The sequence below is a fragment of the Perna viridis genome, chromosome 1 (genome assembly GCF_037379345.1).
Source record: "Perna viridis isolate PV_CMFRI_1.1 ecotype Kerala chromosome 1, ASM3737934v1, whole genome shotgun sequence".
In the NCBI taxonomy this organism is placed as follows: domain Eukaryota; kingdom Metazoa; phylum Mollusca; class Bivalvia; order Mytilida; family Mytilidae; genus Perna; species Perna viridis.
This window is the reverse complement of record NC_142445.1, coordinates 59,961,876-59,988,477: the sequence shown is the minus strand read 5'-3', so window position 1 is coordinate 59,988,477 and position 26,602 is coordinate 59,961,876. Positions and strand designations below refer to the sequence as shown.

General features: G+C 33.4%; 2 protein-coding genes across 5 annotated transcripts in view; both read left to right on the top strand.

The window, feature by feature from the left end:
• Nucleotides 1-9,701, top strand: part of LOC148629642 (microphthalmia-associated transcription factor-like) — a 43,456-nt gene extending 33,755 nt beyond the window's left edge. For all 3 annotated transcript variants that reach the window (XM_088554751.1, XM_088554761.1, XM_088554771.1), the window contains exons 4-8: nucleotides 206-313; nucleotides 1,014-1,185; nucleotides 1,687-1,762; nucleotides 5,838-5,985; nucleotides 6,282-9,701. In XM_088554751.1, the coding sequence (XP_088410877.1) occupies nucleotides 206-313; nucleotides 1,014-1,185; nucleotides 1,687-1,762; nucleotides 5,838-5,985; nucleotides 6,282-6,560 (783 nt within the window). In that variant the 3' untranslated portion in view covers nucleotides 6,561-9,701. The remainder of the gene's footprint in view (nucleotides 1-205; nucleotides 314-1,013; nucleotides 1,186-1,686; nucleotides 1,763-5,837; nucleotides 5,986-6,281) is intronic.
• A 2,078-nt stretch (nucleotides 9,702-11,779) lies between these two features.
• On the top strand, nucleotides 11,780-25,760 carry LOC148629641 (testin-like). 2 transcript variants are annotated; one of them, XM_088554709.1, is made up of 7 exons: nucleotides 11,780-12,100; nucleotides 13,832-13,929; nucleotides 14,691-14,934; nucleotides 15,589-15,816; nucleotides 19,278-19,493; nucleotides 23,722-23,880; nucleotides 25,350-25,760. In XM_088554709.1, exons 1-7 carry the CDS (start codon nucleotides 12,062-12,064, stop codon nucleotides 25,602-25,604), a joined length of 1,239 nt encoding a protein of 412 aa, XP_088410835.1. In that variant the 5' UTR covers nucleotides 11,780-12,061; the 3' UTR covers nucleotides 25,605-25,760. The 2 variants fall into 2 exon arrangements, with proteins under 2 accessions (XP_088410835.1, XP_088410842.1); XM_088554716.1 differs by lacking the exon at nucleotides 15,589-15,816 and having other exon boundaries at nucleotides 11,793-12,100.
• The last annotated feature ends 842 nt before the right edge of the window (nucleotides 25,761-26,602 follow it).

Below are 26,602 nucleotides of genomic sequence, written 5' to 3'. Positions count from 1 at the left end.
TAAAAAAAAATTCAAAAATTGTTGCCTTTAGCAAAATTCTGGTTCAGGTCATGAAAATGCTATGAAAAGCATTTCTTGCATTTGACAATTTAGTTGATTTTAACTTAGCCTGTCTCATTCCTCAAGTTTTTCAAATAAGCAAATGGTTAACCAGGTGAGCGATTCAGGCTTTCTTGAGCCTCTAGTTCCAAACTTTTTCATTTAGATGGACAACATATTGAGTGATATATGTATGAGTTTGCAGACAGTTGACTCAAGTGTGGACAATGATCTCAGTCTAATAGAACCCTCACTAGCACAGATGTCATCAACTGTAAGTGGAATACTTATCATAAAGTGTGTTTCATCTTCCGGTGTGGCACAACATTACACATGCATTTATGATGCTGAAACGGATATTAATTATTAAATGATAAAGCATACTTGCTTTTATGGGGATGAACATATTTCTCATTGGTGATTAGCTCTCAAAACGTGATAACATCTGTATGAGAGTGTATATTTGTCCCTCATGTGACTTAAAAAAAATAATTGCTTCCACCGCAGTTTATATTGTAGAAAAGTGTTATTCTGCTGACAGCTCAAAGTCATTAAAACACAAAGTGAGAAACACCAATAAAACACTATTAATGAAAAATATCTGTATGACAATAAATGTATTTATTTTTCCACGTTACAAATTTTCCCAGAATCTGTCAAATGGTCTTATTTGTAGTGTTTCAAAGTGTAAAAGTATTTTCATAAGTGCCGGTACTTAATTTTATGTTTATCTGTATACCACATAAATTGTTCCATTACGAAAACTTGTATATTCACAATAGCTAAATGGCTCCAGTTTCTATCAAATCATAAATTGTAGAGCTATGTATTTTTACAGTTTGAACAGAGCTACATATTCCTGCAGTAAAAAGCCGTTGGCACAATGTAGTATTTAAAAATTGATCCGCAACAGTGTCATTTGTACAATGGTTAATAGAAACAAACAACTGATGTTTGTTTGTGGTTTTTTTCAGATGCCTCATGCTAATTTGTTTGATATCTATGAAACTCCAAGGGAGACTAACAACACATCATCCACATCATGCCCTGCCAAGTTTGCCCAAGCCACACCCCCTCAATTCATGACAGAAGAAGAAGCCAGGTTATGGCAGAAAGACAGACAGAAGAAAGACAACCATAACCAAAGTAAGAGGCTATGTTGGTAAAACATCTTCTATTGTTTTTTTTTATCATTCCTAATATTTCTGTTGTATAAAAATTGATTGTTTCCCCAGTGATTATGTTTGATGAAGATTCTTTAGAATATCAGTTGATGAAATGCAGGTCATCAAATTTGATTTAAAGGAAACTGATGGTTACTTTTTAAAGATTTTTATATACTCATCGCAAATGGTTTTACAAATTAGCATAATGAAAACAGAAGTTGCTGCTTGAGTTAGGTATGATCTACCAAGGTATATTTTTATGTGCGAGTGTGTCATTTGCTTAAAGCACAGCTATTTCTTTAGATTTGGGGAAAACTTCTTGAATTTAATTTATTTTCTCAAATTTTTTTATCCATCAATATTGGTCTTCAAGTCTATATGTAAAATGGCATTCGCATTTTATATCTTTTGACAAAACACCTGAAAATATTTTTTTTTTAAATTTTAGTGTTATTAAAATGCTGACTATTTATATTATTAGTTGAAAGACGAAGAAGATTTAACATCAATGACAGAATTAAAGAATTAGGAACTTTATTGCCAAGGAATGTTGACCCGTAAGTGTTCAATATGAATTTGCATACTTTCTGTGTATGATTTTTTTATGAAATTGTTTGATAAAAAATAGTGCTACCAGAAAAGCTTTCAAGAGGACGGAAGTTTCAGAAAGGTGGGGACTGTTCGTGGTACAATTAGCCTTTGATACAACTTGTCACTAATCCCCTTTTCTGCCATCTTTCAGATTTATTTGGTGCCTGTGATATATTAATTCCTTTTGAGATTGGAAGTGCATTAGATCAATAATTTTCATATCACTAGATTAATTTGGACTCCTCTACTATTTATCTCCTTCAGAAACATAGATGGGTTTGGTTGAATTTATATTTTTTTAAACATTTGGTAGATTCCTTCTTGGAAAAATGATGCACTGGAATAGATATAACAGTGGTTCATGGGGTGCTATTTTAACACGTTTTTGCTGTCTTTCTAATAATGCCTTATTAAAATTTTGCAAAATATTAACCCTGGGCTTCAGTACTTGGCATTTGCCAAATTTAGAAATGCAAAAAAAAATGTATATACTTTTCTGCCTCAAGAGCGACAAATTTTACACTGGCCATACAGTGGGTCAAGGTCTACTTGAATATATATGTGTTCAATGTAATGTCAGACAATCTTGCACTTGTCCTGTCTGTGTCTGAGTTATGATTGACAATGCTAAAACCCCATCAGTGTATTATCAATAGTAATTATTATAACTATAAAATCAATGTATATGTCATGTTTCAGTCTGGTTACATTGAAATGTGTGATAAAATTGTGAAAATCCAGTTACATATGAATTCAACGTTTTACCACATTACACCTCTCAGTATCCCTTTGGTCACAGTAAGCCTGTATATTTTCTTGATTTTCCCACTGAAAGAACAATCACAAAAATAATTGCACTTACGCAAAGTCATAAGCTGCCATTAACTTTAACAATAATTCTACACTAATACTCTAAAAATATTAAATTACCGCAATTGGTCATTATAATGAAATGGCCAACGGCAGGCAGTAGTAGTGTACCTTTGTTGCTGCCCCACATGCCATTGGGCGTAATTGGCAGTAAGTAAGTATGATCAAATGGAAAGGTACATGGGTTCTTATTCTTGTCATCTCAAATAAAAAAATAAACTGACAGAGGGGTTTTTAACATCCTTGACTATCCTTATGGTCTCGCATAGACAGTAAGTAATAAAAACTTAAACATTTAACATATAGTGAAACTGAAACGATTCTGGACTGAAGGATTTGTTTTTATAATTTATTTAGGCATGTTAAAAATGTGTTGAGACTGATACTAAAAGGCTTTAGCAAATGTTTAGCTAAGACATTCGACTTGGTTATACATAGTTTGAACAGGTAGTCAGTGTTAGTAGTGCGGCAATGTTGTTTAAATTGTTTGTTATGGTAACATAAAATCTCGTACTTGAGAGACACAAAGTCTTCTCAATTATTCATAGGTAAAAAATAGACAAGCTTTGTTTAACTGGTAGCTATCGACAAATACTTCATAAGTCAAGATTTAACTTGCCACAAGTAAATTATTTATACTCTTTTTGAAGCCATTGTTTATTATAGTTACATCAAACTTTACCAAGTTATGGTGAATAACCTTTGAAGAAAATATTTATGTAGTATTTTAAAAGTAATTTATATCTTAAGTTTTGAAAATAAATTGATTCATGATTTTGATCAAGTACAAAAATTTTTAAAGGTTAAGGAATGAATTGGGTTTTTTTCTGCAAGATTTATGGTTTATTGTTTTGATCATTTCATAGCCAGTATAGCGGTTCACTTCAGTTGGTCTTCCCTTCATTAAATGACCATTACATGATAAACTGCCTTGGATAGTTAAATGGGCAGCTAAAACTGAGATTTAAACTTTTTAACTCATATCAGACATATACCTGTGATATTATAGAATGCTTGTTGTCAATTGTCCCCTTAACTATTTAAGACAGCTCATCAGGTAAAAGTTATTCAATAAAAATCAACCCTACTCCCAAGAAGTTATAACTATTTTACACCATTGAATGCATTTTGGGGCCTTCCATAGATGATTTTATATGTACAATACATTATCTCCATGGAAGGACTATTCCTGTCTGTCTGTTTTTATTCCCTATATTATGTATGAAACTGAAATAATATCTTGAACAAAGGAATAGGTACTGTATATGTGCAGCATAGGATCTTTCACTACGAAACATTGACATACATTAGGACACATGCTTTTGGTTGATGATAAACATTTCTTTGTTTTACAGATCAAATGCATTAAGGGAGGAATAAACCCAGTAAATTGTCCTTTAAACACAATATTTTCATTTACCTTGTTCATCCTAAGAATCTTCAGTGGTATGACCAGTAATGCTCAACAATTTAAGAACTCCCTATTAGTATTGTTTGCCATATCATTCACAAGAACAAAAGACTAACCTGTGTGCTTGGAACTATAAAGACTGTACCAGTTGGTACAATATTGTATTGAATTCCAAATGTCCATTACTTAAAACACCTTAAGATTATTCTATTTCAAGTATATAAGTACAGTTTAGGCCAAATAAACTGATATGGTAGATTCACAAAAAAATATGGGGCAGTAGGGTATCTTTACCAGATATTTGCTAGCCTAATTTTAGCTAAATGAAGTACAGATATGTTCTAAATGCATAGCCATATCCTCAGAGAAGAAATGGAAGATTTGTGTGTTATGATACCTCAATACTTGAACCTGAGATGAATTTTTAGGGACGGGAAGGAATGAAAATCTACATATTAATTTTATTTGGCCTTGTATCTGATATTGACCTTGTTATGAATTCATTGTTTTCTGAAAGTTTCAAGCTCAACTGTTTGAAGGTCAAGTTAGTAAACAATAATATACTAGTATTGAGTGACCCTCTGGTATTTTTCAAATCAATGGGTCCACATTAATTTTAGAGTTCATTTTTTCCAGGAAAGTAGCTTTGATAAGCATTGCCAATTAAAATTTTGTAAAAACAACTGTCTAGCTCTACTTAAGCCTTATACATAATTTATTTATGTTTTTTTTAAAGTTGGCAGGAAATTCGTACTTAACACATCAACAATAGTTTCACCAAAGTCTGTTCGCTTCATTTTAATTAACCAATCATATTACAGGTTGGTGTTTTATATTTAAATACAATGTCATAGTTGATAATGAGACCTATGTGAATCGAAGTGCTAGAGGTCCAATAGGGTAAAACATTATTATTTAAGTTACCATAAAGAGAGCATTGATGTAGGCATTAGAAGAAAAGGTCTTGTAACAGTGGGAAACAGGGTGTATACTAAGATAGATAGATAGATAGATATAGATATATATATATACATTCAAGTTCAGAAAAGGTCCTGTAACAGTGGGAAACTTAGTGTATACTGAGATATATAAATAGGCCTTTCAAGTACAGAAAAGGTCCTGTAACAGTGAAAAATATAGAGTATACTGAGATCTATATATAGGCCTTTCAAGTTTAGTAGTTTCATTTGTAAACAGAGTTCTGGTAACATGTGTTTCAGGATGAGTCAGATATTTACAAAGTTTGTTGCTCCAGTGTCCTATGTGACAAATAATAGAAAATGTTGCTATACTGACAGCTATATTTATCATTATTGATCAGAGTGTTCAGTAAACTTGTAAACAGAGTTAGCTGAGTGCTAAGATAGATAACTCTGTTGTATATATATCATTACCTGTTTTAAAAGCATTTTACAATTGGGGTGTGTGATCAAACAAGGGCCCATAGTTGTTCCTCAAGAAAAATGTGAAAAAAATATTCACATTTGTTAATAATACAACACTGAAAAATACATTGGCTTGGTTGTTTATTAAGTCTGTTATCTTCTGATTATTTTTCCAATTTTTTGACATTACAGGTAGAAATAAAACCCAAATAAAACAGTTGTTATACTCCACCGATCTCTGATTTATAGAGGGCGCTGAATTATTCGAGTTATTGGAAATGTAGCATTTTAAAATTCTCAGTCCCATTAGTGGGTACCTCACTTTGGATCTGCCTATGGTGATAGTCTTAAAATAATTTTGTTTTCACTTTATAGAGACTTGAGACAGAACAAGGGTAGCATCCTCAAGGCCTCAGTAGATTATATCAGAAAGTTAAAGAGAGACCAGGATAGATTGAAACAGGTGGAGGAAAGACAAAAACAAATGGAAGCTATTAATAGGAAAATGATGTTAAAGATGCAGGTAAGAGTTCATGTTAAATTTTTAGTAACTTTTGTTTAGGGACCTTAATTAATTGATGATCTTTGTTTCATGGTATTGTACCTTCACCTCTATATTAATTGTAGGTTTTATGGTTAACTTATTTCTCCACTCTCAGGTGAATCAGGTGTATATTTTTCAGTGATCACATTGAAAATTTTAGAAGTAACAACTTCTGGAGCAAGCTGTTCAAATTTCAAGTTAATCAGTATCATAAATTACTTAAAGTCAAAATAAATTCTATTTCATTTCATTTTGTTAATACATATCTATTCTAGCAAATGGAGTTAATAATGAATGCTAGTGGTATATCAGCTAATGTGGTGAAAGAGGACATTGAACAAGTGGCTAATTTGTCTTTCCAACAACCCTTCCAAGTTTCACAGCCATCAGACCTAGAAACAAACAATGCAGCAGCAATTGTCATGTCACACAGCCAAAGTTCATTTGAAGATTACATGGATGATAGTTCTCCTGTTAGTGGAGACCCAATGCTTTCATCAAATCCAGTGAGCCCTAACAATGTCAGTGATACTTCCGACTTGTTTAACTGCTAAGTATCTCAATATGTCATGAGATATTTTTTTGCATCACAAATTAATAGCAGGGACATAGTGCCATGACTTCTTATCTCCTAAACACTTGTAAGTTAACAGACTTTTGTGAAGTATGAGACATTCTTTTTCATGAATGTCACTATCATTCTGATGAGTACAGGTATCACTTGCTCGGTCTCCTAGTCTTTCTAGGAATTCAGTGGCATCTGTAGCACTTGTCCTGTCTCCCAAGTCTTCCTAGGAATTCAGTGGCATCTGTAGCACTTGTCCGGTCTCTCAAGTCTTTCTAGGAATTCAGTAACAGCTGTAGCATTTGTCCTGTTTCCCATGTCTTTCTGGGAAAGCAGTGACATCTATAATACTTTAACTCTATAGTTCCTGTATTTATACCTTTGAAGACTATAACACCTGCCACACCCAGAAGCTCTGTTGAAATGTGAACAAGTTTTGATTTAAGTATGAAATAATTCACCACCATTCCAATCATTCTCCACCATTCATCAAATATGATCTCTTTGTCTTGGGGTGTGCTTGATATGTGTATCAGGTATACACAGGTTTGTTGTATCTGATCTATGATTATTTTTAATTCAACAAAATATTAATGAAATAAACTCATTGTGACCAAATATTTCTATTCAGTTTAGGCAAATACCCCTACTCTTGATTCAATATTCAAAAAGCAATCATGGTAGGGCTTTGAAGTTGATTGTGACTAATCAGGACTAAAAGTGACTAAAAGTTGGCTATAAGACATGATTTAACTCATTCATAGAAGGTTGGATTTCAATATTAAAATGGATTGTCACTATTATTTTTATCTTTAGAGTTGTCATGGACAACACTTGTACATGTATTTAACATCATGGTCAGAGTTGTATGTTTAGTTACTTAATGAAGAAGGTTTATTTGTATTACTATTGAAATAATTTGAAATAAAAAATTTATATAAACATATTTATAATCAAGATATTAGTGGATAAACAGATGTTTTCCTAAATGTGACAGTTGTAATTAAGATTTTTAGTTGTTTAGAAACAAAGGGATTGTGCAATATAACAAGAAATATACACTGTGACCATAACAAGCAATATATGTCTTCTACAACTCAACTGAGTTCAGCATTTACTTTCAATGCATTGAATGTCATGTCACCGATCTATTGTATAGTGATTTGTTTATTTAAAGAAAGACATGAAAGTAGCAATACATGTGATACCTTTATTCCAATACAACTAGAAGTCTATGTGTAATTTGGAAAGGTATTTGATATTTTATGTCCATGTACTTTGCAAAGTGTGAACAATTTTTTTTTTAATCTTCATTCCATAATTATGTTTTGCATTATAATTTCCAAGAGTGATAAAATTAATTCAAGTCGTTTCATTAACACATCTTACTGTGTTTTTTCCATGCTTTAAATGTACAAAAACATTTTCTAATATAACAAATTCACATATTGTATATGGCTCACTAATGTAGATATATGTAGAAATTATCACAAAATTATTATGTAAAATTTTCATTATTGTATATATTTGCATATTACATACTATCTTGTTTAATTTGATTTTGTTCCAGAATTCTGGATCATTTATATGTTGTCAAAATGTCAAGATGTCTGAAATGTATTAAACACGATACTTGATTATGGAAGTTAAGAAAGTACTCATTTTAAATAAATGGATTTAGGTGCTAGTTCAACCATTATCATGGATAAAACTTTGAATCAATCTTGCTCACTTGTTTAAACAATCTAGCAGTGAGTTTTACTCACTGAAACAAGACTGTGCTAATTTACTCCCCCATGTACAAATCTACTGTAGTAGTAATTTTATTTTCCAGTAGTGAGTGAGTAAGTTAGTCAACCAAGGGTTTCAGACCATATGATGATGACAGTGCCATTTTGTTACCAACAAGATTGGAATACAAGTACAATTTTTTTTTTTTTTGATTTTCTGTTTTATCTAAGAAAATACACTAATATTGGCAGCTATGAGTGATAAATTATCCTTACCTCTTCCATATTACTAACAGATATGAATGGCTTTTATGAGATATTTAAAAAAGTCCACATCAACTCTAATCATTATTGGAAATAGTCTTACAAATGATTTTTTACTCAATACCATATTTGATGCTCATGTACTTTTGTCGGAATTATTATGTAACCTCAAATCTAACTCAATTTTAATGAGTTTTAAATATATCCTTAAAAGCATTAGATTGATGGTAAGATCTTTGTCTGAAGATGTTTATTTATAAAACTTTTTTTATATCAATTCCATTAGATATATATTTCAACAAAAATATTAATTTGAAATCGAAGTTAAGTGTTTAAACACACTCATGGAAACAGCTATTCAACAGTTCTTAGGTCATTTCAAACTCTGATACCAGTGCATGTACATTTTAAGGTTATCAGTGTGTCTATATACAAACATTCCTTGTCAGTTGTCTGTAAATTTCTTTTAAGAATGGTGTTATTACAAATGGCAATTTGTCATTAGAAAATATTGGCAATTTGTACATCTTATTGAATACAAAATTATCTTGGTAGAAAGACACTAAAGTCAAATGGATATTTATCTACACAAATAAACTGCTACCAAAGAATGGGCAAATATTGTTATTGTTTTTACACATCATGTTAATGTTAAAGAGTGTGTGATTTTAATCAGAAGGCAACATTTTATTTCAGTTCTGTTTAGCTCTTACACTCATGGGAATTTATAGATTTTATAGATGCATGCTGCCAGAGATGTTGTAAAGTTCAATAAATCCCAGCTGTGATTATTTGTGGTGTAAAATTTCAAATTTTTTGATAAATAGATACTAGTTAGTAGACAATTTCCCCCACCCAACATAAAACACATTGAAAAAGGTAACACTTTTTTATTGGTTATATGTAATACCATTTTAGTTACACACATGCAATCCTTTTTCTCTTTAGCACTTGTAGTTAATTAACTGTTTTATTGTTGTAAACCATTAAAACCACAAATTACCACAATTTATAGCTAACAGACTGAATAAATTTGTTCTATCTTCCAGTTGTTTGTTAATGGTTTGTATTTTATAGATTTGTACTACGAATTGTTGATATCATTTCATAAACAAAAATAAAATACAAAATAAGAATGTGGAGTGTTATTTTTACTCTGAATGACTGTAGTATTTATTTTTGACTCTTGCTTAAACCCACAGCTGGCACCACTTAACATTTTATCTTTTCTGACATGACTAGGCTTAGTTTTGGTCAGCTTGATTTTTAATGACCCCTGATAATATTGAGGTCATAGGGATATTATATACCCCACTAAATGAGTAGGTGGCATAGTGGAATCACTTTGTCTGTCTTTTCCATGCTTGAATTTCGTGGCAATTATCTCGAACACCAATGGATGGATAGATTTTAATTTTGGTAAGCAGCTTTATATTGATGCGGCATACCTTCTTAGCGATTTTGGTTACTGTCTGATACCAACTTGCAGTTTCGTGGGATTTTCCTATTTTTATACGATCGCACAAAAATTGCGGTCGGATGTTTTTGGTCTTATAATATTATGGCGCAGTCGTTCGCTGTGGACATTTCGTTTGCGTGCAATAACTGAAGATGTGGTTGATCAATTGTTATGAAATTTTGATACGGTTTTACTTACCACTAAAGGAAGGTTCCTATTTGATTTAGAGTTTCTGGTCTCTACCGGTTTAGAATAATGCCAAAAAAAGGGGAAAATAGGTATTGTATTAAAACCCATGTAGAATGTTAGTTTTTCTTCCGATTTTGATTATTCCCTTTTAGCTCACCTGGCTGAAGGCCATATGAGCTATTGCCATCACTAGGGTCTATCGTCGTCGTTCGTCGTCATTAACATTTTTTCAAAACTTCTCCTCTGACACTACTTGATCAGTTGGAATGAAACTTGGTATGAATGTTCCTTGGGTTATCCTGCATAGAACTTACGTGGAGATTTTTGATCCGTCGAAAAATATGGGTGCCGTTACTAAAAGTAGAACATAGGGGTGAAGACAGTAGTTTTTCGAATACATCCCAAAAACCGTTACGTTTAGCTGAATTCTGACGAAGGTTAAAGTGTTCTGCATGATGAGATCTATCTGTGGTCAAATTTTCGTTTTGAATCATTGGGCCATGTTGGACTTGTTGCCCTTTTTTGACGATTTTTTTGCTATTTTTAATGTTATTTCTTGCAAAAGTCTTGAATGAGTTATTGCCCTTGAAAGATGAAAAATGACGGTTTTTTTTTTTTACAGTTTTCAGCCAATATCGTGAAAACTATGATAGATAGAAAGAAACTTTCCATTGCTGAAACGATCGTTATGATAAGTCCTACCAAAGTCTTCTTGATTCTAAATTTTTTGGACAACTTCTTGTTAAACTAATTGCCTTTGAAAGGCAAAATTCAACCGGGTGCGCGACTCAGGCTCCTGGGAACCTCTTGTTTATCGTGTTCCTTATTTAATTCTCGTAAGCAAATGTATCGGCAAATTGGATGCATTTTGGACTGTATTCGACCATTAAAGGGGGCCACATCCTCAAATTTCTACTTTTTAATTAAATTTTTAGTCCTTGTTCGAATATTTCATTAATGGATTCTTTATGAAAATCTCTGCCTGCGTTTTTCAATCAGATTTCATATATCTCTTGCGGTTTTCGAGTTGTAAGAGGGCAAAGAACCCATACATCCAAATCGACTTTTATTTTTTGTTCGGATTTCGAAACATTTCATTTGAATTTCAAATTTTGTGCAATATAGTGTCCAAACCATTTGTTGTGTCCATAATAAATGTGTGCCCACCTTCAGAGATCACAAAAATGTCTTTTACACTTAACGAAATGCTCTGAAAAGCCTCAAAAACAAAAGTTCAAAAACATCTACTGTAACAAAACTATGATAATTCGTGAATATTCATAAACCATGAAGGCTTGCAAATGTTCACTTTGCTTGGCATCTCATTGACATAAGTGTCATGGAAAAAGCCTTTGGAAGCTTGGTGTCAAAACTAAGGGAATTTAAAGAAAAAAAAAAGGAATATATCTTATTACAAATAGTTGGATCATGTTTGACCTTCATTGCTGCGTTGACAAGGTACATATTGTTAATCTGAAACCTCAATCCTTATAATCCCAATCTTGGCACTTGTACCATGTCAATTTCAGCAGTATTCTCATCTTGAGAGATATCTTGAACAGATAAAACATAGATCAATGATAAGGTGCATACACACGTGTTAGAACTACGGAATTATGATGGGTGAAGTTGCTCATTTCTTTACATATTCGCATTGATACCTCTTTGTTGCTTTAGTAATGTTCTAAATCAGAGGTGTGGTACATCGATTCATTTAATTACGTCATCGAATTCGGCTGCTATGCGATTCATACTCAAATGCGCATGTTTCTGAAGTGACGCTGGGATTGAATACAACTGACCATTGGAAATACTAGCAGGAGTTACAGAGACGCTCAGTGAATACACATGACAATGAGTGCATATCATGAGAACTCTATGAAAAAGGTGAGTTTTTCATAACTCTTTTGAGATATAGTGTACTTAGTATTTCAGAAAATTGCTTATCTGAAAAGTTCTCGGTTTCTGACATTAAAACCAGATGTTTTAGAAATATCAAAATCCAGAGACTCGTATGTGTCACTGAAAATATCCAAAAGTCAACATATTGGATGTCTTTGAGATTTGCCTTCGACGTTTTTTGTCTATTGTAACTCGAGAGAGAAAACAGCTTGATATGTCTTTTCACAGTTTAAACCCAGAACTATCTAATTGATCTAATTACTAGTAGGTGTAAGTTTGAAAAAGATTGATACACGCTTGCTACGAATATCGTGGGTCTAGTTTGAGACGTTTGTCATAAGTAATGTAGGAACAAATTCTGGTGTAATAGATTCGTGAGTTCGGTCAACCATTCATCTTTATAAGCTGGTATACTCTCCAGTTCGACTCGGAAGCACTCGAGCCTCATATTACATGGCAAAAAATGTATCGTACTGAACAACTTGTGAATTCGTCATTTAAGATGATTAGAAACATATGCAACCACGTGCCTTAATATTTATTTCGAAAATAATAATTAACAGACTAGTGAGTTGACAAAACGCCAAAATATGATCATTAATCTTTTCCACCTCAGCTTTCAATGAAGCAATCGTCAAATTGACGTAGTAAGAACCTTTATTAAAGTGAAATAGAACCAGATCGACATCAAGTGAAAGTCAGACTAAAATCAGCCGATGCCTTACTGCCTGTTTCCATATGTATAATGACGTAAACTTTTGCTATTTTTTGAAAGTTATGTTTCCGGCTTTATTTTGTACTGCTATCGTCTGCTTCTCGTGTCATTCGTTTTTTTTTTTTTCAAATGCTAAGTAATATACGTGCAGTGCAAATTAGTCGGTGTTTATATCTACAATAATGGATCGTCACAGCATGAAACGAACTCAAGTTTCTCATTAGTTTGGTCGTAGATGTGTACGGTCAGACTGAATGCCAATTCAAGTAAATAAGATTTCATATTAAGTTTCTATAGAAACTGGGAGTGATGGGTTTGACATATAAGATAGGAACTTAGATGTCCTTGGTGGGCTGAAAATAACTACGTAAATTATTAACATCTTTATTGGAATGTATAGAATTACACCAGAATTTGTGTGAAATAATATTTATTACATAATACAAATTATGTTTGATGAGAAAATGGGTTCAAAGAAGCAAAAAGATTGAAATATTTGGCATTTTGACGAATTACATCAGAAGAACATATCTCGATATTTTGTCACGTATTTGCTTGATAATTATTTTACCAAAAGATCAAAAGAAACAAAGCACTCTTCTGTTTAAAATGCATATAATTTTTGGTATCTATTATTATAACATATGAATATTAATACTTGTGAAGCATAATTTTCTCGGTTATTCAAATTCACAGTATCACCAAAACAGAGTGGTCGGTCATCAGAACTAAATGTGGACAACGCATGCATGGGCGGATCCAGACACTGAAAAGGAGGAGCGCCAGTCGGGGTTCCTCAGAAAGGGTGTGCTACAACATTATTCGCCAATTTGTCAATTTTACACATGAAAATGACAAATTTTCCAATAACAGGGGTTGCAAACCCCTGCATCCCACCCTCTGGATCCACAATTGGTGTGATTTTGGACACTGTCTGTAAATGGCAATCTTTTTGATAAAAATTCCACCTTAATGATTTACATTTCCCTGTGTCTTTCCAGACAAACCATCTTCAATCATCCAGTCTTACAGAAGATGGTAAACCCCGGTGTCTAAAATGTGAAGACAGCTGTCCTGGACTAGAGCAGCATTTTTGGAGGTTAGATGGGTTGTTTTCTAATAAGTGATAGAACATCACGAAGTCTCGCTCGATTGGTTACCATTTTAACCATTGAATTGAAATCGCAACGGGTTCCAAGACAAGGTTACGAAAGGCAACGTCGGCAATGATAGGAACAAAACGTTCAATAGATAATCAAATATCCGTTTGTACATAAAAAAATGCAACATTTATCATATATTTTGATAAACATAGGTAAAACTTGTTTAGGGCTAATGAATTATTTTAGGAAAAACATGTACATGAAATCAGTATGATTTTCGTGTGATTTAAAAAACTGGAAAACTTTTTTTTCAAGTTTTTAGTGGAGTCCGAGTTGCTCATTTACTTTTATTATTTTGTATGTATTTTACTTTATGTTATTTGTTGAGATTGTCTGTTTTCCATGTCTGGTTTTTGTCCCTGGATCACATTCTTTTGATTTCCGCTAGAATCCTGGTTCCATTGATTACTCTTTCATCAGTTTTATATGCACAAAAAGATATTTTACCATATTGATTCTTAAAATATGTTTCCATATGTTTTTAAACTCATTAAACTCATGAAAATTTATGCTGCAATTCTGCCTGTTTGGTCTCTGAAACTACTGAACATCGAGAATGAAAACAAATGTATAAACACTATTTAAGACATTATTTGTATACATTTATACATTTTGATATTTTGATATTTGTGCATGACTACCATGCATAAAGATTTTCGTGATAATTTCTAAATACGAGTACGGTTCTATATTCCAGAAAAGTCTGTCGAAATTGTCGCTGTTCTGTAGAAGATCATGACATCCAACCATCAAATATTCAACCAGAACAGAATGGTCACGAACCAGTTAACCTACTAGTGCACACGATTCCAAGACAAGGGTCCGAAAGGGATATTCTTGAACGGCTTGAAAGACTGAATATTGATGATTACGATACTCTGTCAAATATAGCTGGCCCTGAACATGATATTGTGCTGTCAAAAATAATATCTGAAAACCTAGTAAGTATCCTATTAGATGATGATAGAAAAAGGTGAAGTTGTCGTCACGGATGAATCACTGCATCACTTCAAGACACTTGTGGTAAATAATACAACTAGCGGATGAGTAGACATGGTATATTCGTAATAAAAGCCGATTCTAGATCTTTATTATTTAATTAAAGTAAAAATCTATCTATTAAAAAATACAACAAACTGGACAAAATTAAAATAGATGCAATTGTTGCGAACACCAAGCAATGAACTTTATTGTTGAAATACTTAGTTTGGCAAATTTGGATGCTGCTTTATTTTTTATCGACGGAAATTACATACACGACCATAATATATTCAATGTAAATTTTCTAATGTATAAATATCTTTGAAAGCTAAGCAAAAATCAGGAAAATCACAGCAATATGCAACTTTCCCTATTGCAATGGTTCGACGGAGGCGACGAACGTCTATCACACTGCTGAAACCAATCTAGGTCCTGGTGAATTTAAAACATTCATGAAAAATTACGAAACATATCGAGCTCCTCTCAGCGGTAGATATTCGTTTCTTTTCTTTTTGAGTTTGAACGTCAGATGTTGTTCGGGCTTGTGAAATCGTGTGTCGTATTTACGTATCCGTGAAATTTTAGTATACGTTGTAGATTATTGTTCTTCACAGAGATCACAGAAAGTTATAGCATCGCTACCCAAAGACAAACAAATGTTTGCTGCCCAGTTACGTAGAAGACAATTACAAAGACAAATACCTCTGCATGACCTACATGCCAAGTTTTGTGCTAGTCTGACGGACAATGAAATGCATAAATTCCAAAAGTTCGTGTCAAAACGAAAACATAAAAGTGCTGGGGTTGGTGTGATAAAGGATTTACCTAAAGATTCACAATTTGTAAGTAAAAATCAACCAAAAAGATTAGAAAATATTGATTTAAAAATCCTCATCGCAAACTCTGCAGTCCCAATAACATAGGGCCAGGGGTGCCCCTGTCGCCTACAGATGGAATAGGTGACGGAGGCACCCATTTGTTTCGGAGCATACAAACGCCAGTGCATGACTATACAAAATAAGATATCTCAATTAATATGCTTACATCATTTTTATTAGTTACTATTTCCAAGAAAAGGATTGGACTACAAGCACTGTTGTTGTTATTTTATAGACTTTCGGCACTTAATAGCTTAACCATTTTATTCCGTTCAAAAGTAAAACAAAACTGATAATATATCAAAGAAATATATCCTCTTCAATGTATGAAATTTCAGTAAATCCTTATGGATCAGGCTTTCTTGTGATACTTTCAATTATCAATTTATTCAACAAAATCATACGAGGTTTGAAACGGCTATATTTGAACCAAATCTACAGTGCGGAATAGTCAGTTTTGTCTTTATATTGAAAGAGAGTACAAATTCGAAGACGGGCGATAAACTGATAAGAGACTGTCAATAAACAGTGGCGTTACGAGCGCATGATACGCCCATTGTAAAAAAAAAACATACTTTCAGTAATACAGAAATATATAACGAAAATAGGTATGGTGTATATGTCAAAAAGACAACAATCCCATCAGAATGAAAACGTTACCCCAAGGCTACCCATAAACCTTCAATGAACGACGAGGAAACCCTCATACCACAGGGCAGGCTGCAGCTAGCCCCAAAACCTCATTATACACAGGTACAGCGAAATAGTTGCCTTTATACACTCTAGTGACATTGAAAATAAACTAAAGGTGAAAACGAAACAAGACATACAGAGCCCAGAAATTCCTGACTTGGGACAGGCGCAAAAATGCGACGGGATTAAAGTACTTTGGCGTAATCACAACCCTCACCTTTAAAATTTGACCACTTTTTAAAAAATATTACACAATTAAACACACCTGAAAATCAGTTTAAAAAGACCCGAGTCCCTTGTTACAGTGTTTTTGGAATAACACGGGGTTGTTCAGTATGTCCTGACTCATTCCTTATTCCTGCTCAACGAAGTTTATATAGTAAAGAGACCGACAAAAATCGCTAACAACATGTTTAAAATGATAACAAATCGCAGGTAATTTGATTAAAGAAGCAAAGAATTTTGCAACGAAAATTTTGCATGTCAATACATAATTTGAAAATTTCAAAGTTCCACAAAACAGAATATTGTTACATGTTTCAGTGTTCATGGTGTAAATGTTTCTCTTCAAATAAATTAACAATATTGGATTCTTCTAAAATCTTCTCCATCAATAAATGTATTGGAGGGTTGAAGGCCTTTTTTTTGGGGGGTGACCCAACCACCCATACATATATTTTAAAGATTAATGCACCTCCTGAGTGCCCCTCCTACGGTGCGAAATGTGAAAAAACACCTCCTTTTTTTACAAAAAAAAACTCAATAAAACTTTAATTACTTAAAAATGAAATCAAGAATCATCACGAAAAAGTATAAAGGTCTTCAGATTAATATAACTAACAAGTGTATAAAGTTTTATGCAATAATCATAAATAGTTTTTTGAGATAAGCCGCGACTTGTGAAATTACACCCCTATTTTTGTTAGTAAGTCCCATAAGTCGGGAAGTTTAAATCTGATTTACACAAAAAATATACTGACCATTTGACCATCATAAAAAACAAATATCATAAGTTTCAAGAAATTTGGATAAGTTGTTCTCAAGTTACGGTGCGACATATTTACGACGGACGGACAGACGACCGTATTCCTCGCTTGAAGAATAATTAGAGTTATAATTGATCACGTTCGATCTCCGACAACGCAGTACCAATCTCTTAACACATAGATTATTGCTGATTAATAATCCGGCAGACATTGGAGATAATTTTGTTGAGTGATATCAAACTTTTGTTCAACTTGATATTGATTACCTGAAGAAAGCAAGGTTACTTTCTACAATATCGCGATGATCAACAAACAATTACACTATTCTTCCACGTTGAAAAGTTGAAAGTACTCATCATATTACAGATCAAAATCTAATTTTTAATTTAAGTGTTAGTGTTCCGTTTATAACGATTCAATAAACATGTTGAATAATAGGATAATTAATTGGAAGGTGTGAATGACCCAAATATGATCACGAGTGCCGAAGAACGCCTAGATTTAACGAGTGTGCGGAACTTGTTCCGTGCACGACTTAAATCTTGCTGATTACTGATATGAGTGATCATATTTTGGTTATTTACGATAATCGATTGATTATTCTATTTATTATATAGATTTACTTGATTAATCGTTGCTATTTTCAACTTAAATTTCAAATTTTGTGAACGGCGGATTGATTTCAAAGTTATGACGTTTTGGCGGGAGAAAGTGCGAGAGTGAAATTACCGAATTTATTTCACAGTGTGAATTATCGAAATTTATTACACTGAGAACATTCGATAAAACACTGCTATCTATATAACAATGCAGTGTATTTGCTTGAAACGGTTGCCAATGTCGGACCCAGGCCCACCGCACCGGGTGCGCGGTACCGTTTCATGGAAAAAAAGAAAATCACTGAAGCGTGTCGATGCGCGCTCTCTCATTCTTCAATACAGGAAGTTGTCAAGATTAAACGACTGTAAAATAGCCTTCCTGAAAAAAATATTCGAAAAATTTGTATAAAATGAAACATCTGTCTGAAGTCCAAAAGAACAAAACAATGATTTTTATCAAGTTTCGTCAGCTGTTTTGAAATAATCATGCTACATTTAATTAGTTTGTTTTCTAACCCGGAAATCTCGTTGCATAAAAAAGATGTATATCAAATCTTTATGTTAGTTTCAAAGCTTGTGCATCACAAGATTTAATTGATATGTCTAATAAACTTTGTTGAACTTGTGTCGATGCATGCTGCCACGTACGGGAATTTCGCATGCACTTCTGAACCCAGATAATCAATTGATGATAACTACATAAGAAAACAGATATAATATATATCATTTTCAAGTCGTGAGAATTTCAAGAAGTAAGTGTTCAATTTCATGTCTATACAAGGAATCTTTGTCGCCTGTCAAGTGTCGTTTAATCTCTTTACTTAAAAATAGGTTAGAAACTTCGATGAAAAACGTCATTCAACTTGGTTCATATTTAACTTCTCCTTTGCATCATTAAGGTACTTCTCTCTACCCTAGTCATTCTAAATCAACCAAGAGTTTACTAACAGCGCTATATAGAACTTCAAATATTCGAAAACCTGTGTGTAAATAAGTCAACAAACTTTGTATACTATAACTGTTGTTTGGGAGGGAACATCCGGTGCTCTTGGATTATTTCTAAATTTTCCACTCAAGGAAATGTAACTATCACTTGCATAGGATAATCTGATGTATTAGTTCTTACCACGTCCGATTTTCATTACAGAACTGTTATCGGTGCTCGGAACGGATGGACCCGGGAGGAGTGACAGTTATGGCGGATCGTCTCGGGAGATCTACTTGTTGGCACCCTAGATGTTTTACATGTGTAACGTGTAAAGAACTTCTTGTGGATATGATTTATTTTTGTAAAAACGATGAGATCTATTGTGAGCGACATTATGCTGATGTTATGTACCCTCGATGTTCTGCTTGCGATGAGGTAATGGGCGTTATGTATATCTTTTTGCACTTTAATATATTTACTTTATTTTCTCTTATGCAGAGATTTTTTTCACATGAATAATGAAAGGGAAAAGCGATTATCATTATATGAATTACATGAAAATGTGCTTATTATCAGAAAAAAAAATAATGGGAGTGAATCACTGAAAGTTACACAGCAGGTGGTCAACAATGTCCTTTATGGAAAGTTTTGCACATTCTGAAAGTATCATGTACGCAAATTTTACTGATAGAGTCAAGTTCATCACTTTCTAGTTCGAAATTAGTATTGCAGGATAAGATAGTAACAGTAAAGTTAGTAGGTGCTAGACTGGGCTAGGTATACGCTAAACTGAATTGGATTAATGTTAATAATGTCTTTCCAAAGATCATCACGTTCGTCTTTCAATGTACTACAGGAGACTAAGATGTGCTCTACGATATTGAAAAGAACATCCCACATCGATCACATAGTAATATGTTATCGTTATAACGGAACATAAGTCAATAACATATTGAGCTGCTTCTCGTAGTTCTGGGTAAAGTTTTGCTATAGTCCAGGCACGGTGTGGTTTAATTTCGCTGTGTATACGTCTGAATAGGTTAAAATCCTCGTCGCTTGATAGCCTCGAATACCACTCAGAATGTTCAGCCTTTTTTTATCTGATCCCTGACAATAGCTGACCATGCTTTCTTCAGTGGAAATTTACCGGAGTCCATAAATGTAACAAGGTGTTCTGTCATATCGTATTTATGAGCTAGTCTATACACGTCAGGAATAAAACCAAGTTGAGTTTTAGTGCATCTATATTTGAATTCGAATAGCCTGGTCACCATAATCCTTCTAGCAATGCATTCGATTTTAGTCTACATATTCTGCCAAAGAATAATAACTTGCATTTATCAATGTAACACTCGATGCTGAACCAACCTAACAGATTTGTACACTTGCCCGGATGTTCTGCTTGCGATGAGGTAATGGGCGTTATGCATATCATTTTGCACTTTAATAGTTTTGCTATATGTTTTTGTAATTGGTGTTAGTTATATTTTGTGGTATTCATATTTGTAAAACTAGCATATTTTGCCTTTGCCTATTTTAATTTTTTTCACGCTGGTCATTTTAAGTATTGCACTACATCGAATCTTGCCTGTTAAGTACTAGTAGATACTACTCAAAATACAGCTTACTGGAATTGCAGTGACCGATTATTTCCAATGCTTCTAGTTTTGATGGTATTTTCATATAAATCATAGCTTTCAGTAACTTCGAGTGTTCTTTAAATGGATATCTCATTTGTCTAGATGTGGTTTATGTTGAGGCATTCCACGGAAAGAATTGGATGTATTATTGAATGAATTTTATGGTGTGTTTGTTATTTCAGTTCATTTTTGACCTTATAAAACTAGTATAACCCTACCACAGATTTAATGCGCCTGTTCAAAGTCAGGAGATACTGGTCATTAATGTGTCTTTGTGTCGTTATACTACTTTAAAGTTTGATTTTGAAGAATTGCCATAGTTCAGTTACCGTATATTTTATTACTGTGATGTCGGGGCCTTCCCTGAGGACTTACTTTAAGGTGTGTTTACAATTATTGAAGCCCTTTTGATGATCTCTTAAAGTATTTTCTATTTTGTATTTAGGTTACACCTAGGTGCATTTGTTACGTTTCACGATGTCCGTTCTTTTTGGTTTTTTTTTATCCTTCAGGATCAAAATACCTTATATCACCGGCACATGCCCGGAACTTTTCTACTATTTCTGAACATTACACAAAATAGTCCAAATGTTATTCCTTTTGTACCATTCAATACCTCTTTATGACAAGTGTATATGTTTCTGGCAACTATTCCGCTCAATGATATTCTGTTGTTTCTGCAAATAAAATTAACAAGATCTCCATGTGTCTTCAAATCAACTGAAAATTTGAGCAACTCCTTTTTGGTCTTGTATTACTTCATGATGTTGCAGTAATACATTTTCGTTTAGGGAATTTAGTTCTTTAGTAACATGTCAAGAAACATTTAATGTGTTGAACATGTTCCATTAAACATACTTATCAGTCAATATCTTCATCATTACATCAAATATTTTATAAAATAAATAGGAAGTGAAGAAAAGTGATTTTAACAAGTCAAATTGGCGGGAAAATTCAAATTGATAAAAAATGTCTGTGTTTGAAAAATCTTATGTTCATCAAGGACATTATTTTCTTAAGCTAAAATTGGTTTTCTCTGAGTATAATTATTGTATTGGATAAGTGTTGTTTTAAAATAGTTCTTCAATGTTCTTGGACGGGTTTAAACATTTATGAAAAAGGTGAAATGGAACAAATTTGTAAATGTATGTAAATTTAGCTGTTTTTGATTTATTGATAACATTTTATACTTCAGAAATTAGTAGTAAAGATTGACATTCAGTCCCCACATATTAGGAAAAAAAAACAGTTCTAAATACATGTTATATGGGAAATGCTGATTAACAATTACAGTTTTGTTTTACATCATGTAATCTTAGAAATTTTGTTCATGCTACAATTTTATAGTGACTCTTTGTAGCACCATGGTACAACTCTGTAGGTTTTACATGTATATGGTGGTGTCCGTCCGCACGTCCGTCCATCATACATTTGTACCATTAACTCCCTTTCAACGGAAACGATGTTTGTTTTTTTTATAATTGTTATGATTATAAATATATAATGTCATTGTGGGCCTGTCACTTCCATCTTCGATTTGAATGTGTTTTCAATAAGTATATAACACTGACTTAGGTAGGGGTACCCATTTTTTTTCAGCATTTTCCGCTAAATTGCTTGATGATGTAATAGTGGATCCAGAGAATCCGGCACCTAGGGGTGGCGGGGCTCACAAAGAATCCTTGCCGTCTCCTGAACTGCTATTTTAATTTGAGTGAAACTTTTAGAGAGTGGTCAGTACGTAACGTAAATATGCACCTGTTATTTTGGTCTTTTATTCAAATGGTTTTTGGATTTCCTTTACATGCATTAGCCCAACATGCTTTGTCTTTGACTCAAATAGGGTACCCATTATCTGTATCATCTTATCTGGGGAACATTAAGTTAGTGGTTTTGTGCATCTCATGCTCAACTTTTGAATTGATATTTTTTTTATTTACGTTATACAATATGACAGCGTACGTGTACATACGTTACAAAGGGGAGTGGAGCTAGGTAAAGTTTCGAGGGAGGGTCGAAATTCGTGTTATTGAATTTACTGGTACAAGGGAGTAACTGCACATCCCGCGACATCTTAAACTAAATAGACTTTAAAATGTGACGTTTCTATGAAATGAGTTAGTGTATTGTTATATTCAGAATACTGATGTTGGTTTGAAAAAGAGCTGGAACGTCCTTAGTATTGCAAGACTTCCCTGCAAAACTATTTGTCAAATGCGAATATTACAAGAAATTATTATGTTTTGTGCATTACCTATTCCCTGGGTAATCTATTGATCTTGGAATTGCAGGAATAGATTTGAAAACAAACCAAAAGTTAAGGAAGAAATAACACTAATGTGTTACAATATAGTATGGAATTGTCATTACTGGATTAGCTTTGATGATCCACTGATGCCAATTTTTTTTGGATATTGATGGATATCGGTTTATAATGACTGTGGTTTATTGTTCATGTTCCAAGATAACTACTATCCTCTTTTCTTGTTTATTCTAATTGCATAAATATTTGAGAGTTATGCAAGTCTATCGACAAACTGCGTTGAAATATTGGTCTGGATTTTTGCCATTAAGTAAGGATTAATTTGAGGGGTAGAGAGGTTAATGATATCCATCTGGCAGAGTTTGGCTTACTTAAAATAAAATCAAGAAATGATCTGTACGGCTGCACTAATATTTATGTGGAATCAAATAGCATTCAACTCCCTACAAAGAAATCATATTTTGATGTATGTGGCAGTTTTTAAACAGATTTTCATTTGTTTTAATTTATCTTACATGTCCAATATTTTAAAGTGTAGGGTTCATATCAGCTTGAAAGTCAACTTATGTAGTTCCTAAACTGATGTGAGCTTGTGCTTTCAACGCTATCAGGAAAAACAACTCATTATAGTCTTCATCATTCATAATAGAATTTCTAACACACGTTACGTTTATTGTATCATTTCTTTGTATGTAAAATTCCCCTGTCAGTACACCTTAACCATCATATTTAAAAATTCACTTGTTTATGTATTTTTCAGTTGATTTTTGCTAGAGAGTACACTCAGGCAGAAAAGCAGGCATGGCATGTCCAGCACTTTTGTTGTTGGTTCTGTGATACAGCACTTGCAGGACAACGCTACATAGCCAACAATGGAAACCCTTACTGCATAGTATGCTTCGACAAACTTTATAGCAAGGTAGGTAAAACAGGACAAATCTGTGTGTGATCGACATAACTTTATAGCAAGGTGGGCAAAACAGGACAATCTGTGTGTGACCGACAGGATTTATAGCAAGGCAGGTAAAACAGGACAAATCTGTGTGTGATCGACAGACTTTATCGCAAGGTGGGTAAAACAGGACACATCTGTGTGTGATCGACAGACTACATCGCAAAGTAGGTAAAACAGGACAAATTTGTGTGTGATCGACAGACTTTATAGCAAGGAAGGTAAAACAGAACAAAATATGTGTGATCGACAGACAGGACAAATCTGTGTGTGATCGACAGACTTTATCGCAAGGTGGGTAAAACAGGACAAATCTGTGTGTGATAGACAGACTTTATGGCAAGGTAGGTAAAACAGGACAAATCTGTGTGTGATCGACAGACTTTGTAGCAAGGAAGATAAAAAAGGACAAATCTGAGTGCAGTGGATTTAATAACGACACATTTGAAACATAACTTGTAATTCGGAGTAGTAGATAGTAATTATGTCTCACCCCACTTTGGTGGGGAGATATATTGTTTTTGGCTTGCCAGTGTGTCCGTCTGTCCGTCACAAAGTTTGTAAGCGCAACTCCTCTGAAACTATTGAACCAAATTTTACGAAATGTGGTATGTAGCATATGTAGTTATGCATATTACCAAGAAATTTTGAGCCCTTAATTTTTGTAGGAGTTATGCCCTTTGAAATCTGCTAAAAATCCTCATAAATTACCTTGTCAGGGCAACTCCATTAAAAAATTAATCAGGTTGTATATAGTAATTGTTAAGAGGCCTTTGCAATATACAAGAACTATATTATGATATAACTTACCAATAGAAATTCGTACTGAAAATAATCTTAATTGGTAAAACCATTTCTTTACCTGCATACCTTTTATTTCTGCTCAGAACAGTTTGCGGGACGGGGGGGGGGGGTTGGGGGGGGGTAAGACATTCATGTTTTACTGACAAAAACAAACTTTAATACTTATTTATGAAAGTCATGCTTGATAGCCAAGTTAGTAATCATGGCCATCGCCAGAAAGTATGCCATGTGTGCAAGTGCACTCTATTTTTGCTTAAAATATTTGAAATTCCTCGAGAAAATAAGCTAAAACTGGATGTGCATCCCTTTGAAAGATGAAACTGTATACAAATGCACCCCTTTTAAAAAGTTCTGGTTACGGCACTGGTAATACACTAAGATGTGTATAAACGGAATTAATTGTTTTAGACACTATTATATAAGATACGACAGGCAGTGGACGAATGAATATTAAAGGTGTTGGTTATCTTGCTTTGTACATCTTATGTTAAAGTGTACTTTGATATACTCGTATTGGTCAATATTTAAAACACATATTTATAAGTTTTTTTTTAATATTTGCACAGACTTATTCACCTTTAAGTGACAACAGAAACATTTAGTTCTCTTGATATATATGTTTTCTATTCTAGATATGCCACACATGTGGGAGAACAATTACAGCGGATTCGCCTGGTCTTTCTCATGGAGAGTTCAACTGGCATGCGTGTCCACATTGTTTCAGTTGCAGTGGCTGTGGGAAAAACTTGATAAACAAACAATTTTTATTAAAAGACGGGTTTCTGTTTTGCGGACAGGAGTGCAAACAGTTCAATTTCTCAAAACTCACCAATCGTGTGAATTCCCCCCTTTCAACACATAGCCACCAAAGCCACAATCATCATTGAAGGAGCTTTTTTATCATTACTTCCAGATTTCATTCGCAATCTTTCCCAGAAGCGCTCAAAACAATGTATCTATAATATATATATATATCTACCTGTATTTTCCAATGTCTTCCAATTTTCATAATAAAATGTTTCAATGGCTCATTCGCTAAAAAATACTCTTTATTCAAATCGGAGTTATCTATCTTTGTCCCCAGAAAAGGCGCCTACTCGAAGCCAATTCCCACGAAAACTGATCAGATTTACTGAAAATTTAATTAAAATGAAAATGAAACATAAGACCATCAGGAATTTTAAATCCCTTTATGACGGAAATTAAGATCAAAATTGATACAAACTTAATTGGATTTGAAAGATTATACGATTAAGTCTGGATTATCCGTATCTTTAAACCACAACTACCCATGCACTATGGTAATGCACACACGAACATAAAAAGCACCATGGTGTACCTTATGTGAAACCGAAAATCAGAGCATGTTGGCATGGATATCACACTATTGGTACAGATAAAAATAAAAAATGTGAATGAAAATACAATTATGTATACTACGACAACACGTCAACTTGGGCTTCCGGTGTTTAGTTCGTAACAGTATAAATCTAGTTCTTATACAAGTAAGAATGAAGTAAAAGACTGCTGTAATAAAAGTTAATGCAGCAATATCTTGTACAATACTGGTGAACAAAGGGAAATGATGGTACTAGTGCTCTTAGACTAATTCATACCATACTTAGACTTCTTCAACTGTTCGACATCCGATCGATATAGAAAAAAAATTCGGCCATGAAAAAAAATTAATTCGAACTCGTAAGAATGGCGAATATCAGCTCATTGTACACATACAAGCTTTGTTTCTCACAAACCTAATATGGAACAGAAGACGTGAATAGTATCTAACACTGCTTAATTGAATGGAATTATGTCATTGAAGGTACATTGAGCAAGTCAGATGTTAAATTTCTGTATTCACTATTTTATTTGATTTGACACAGCC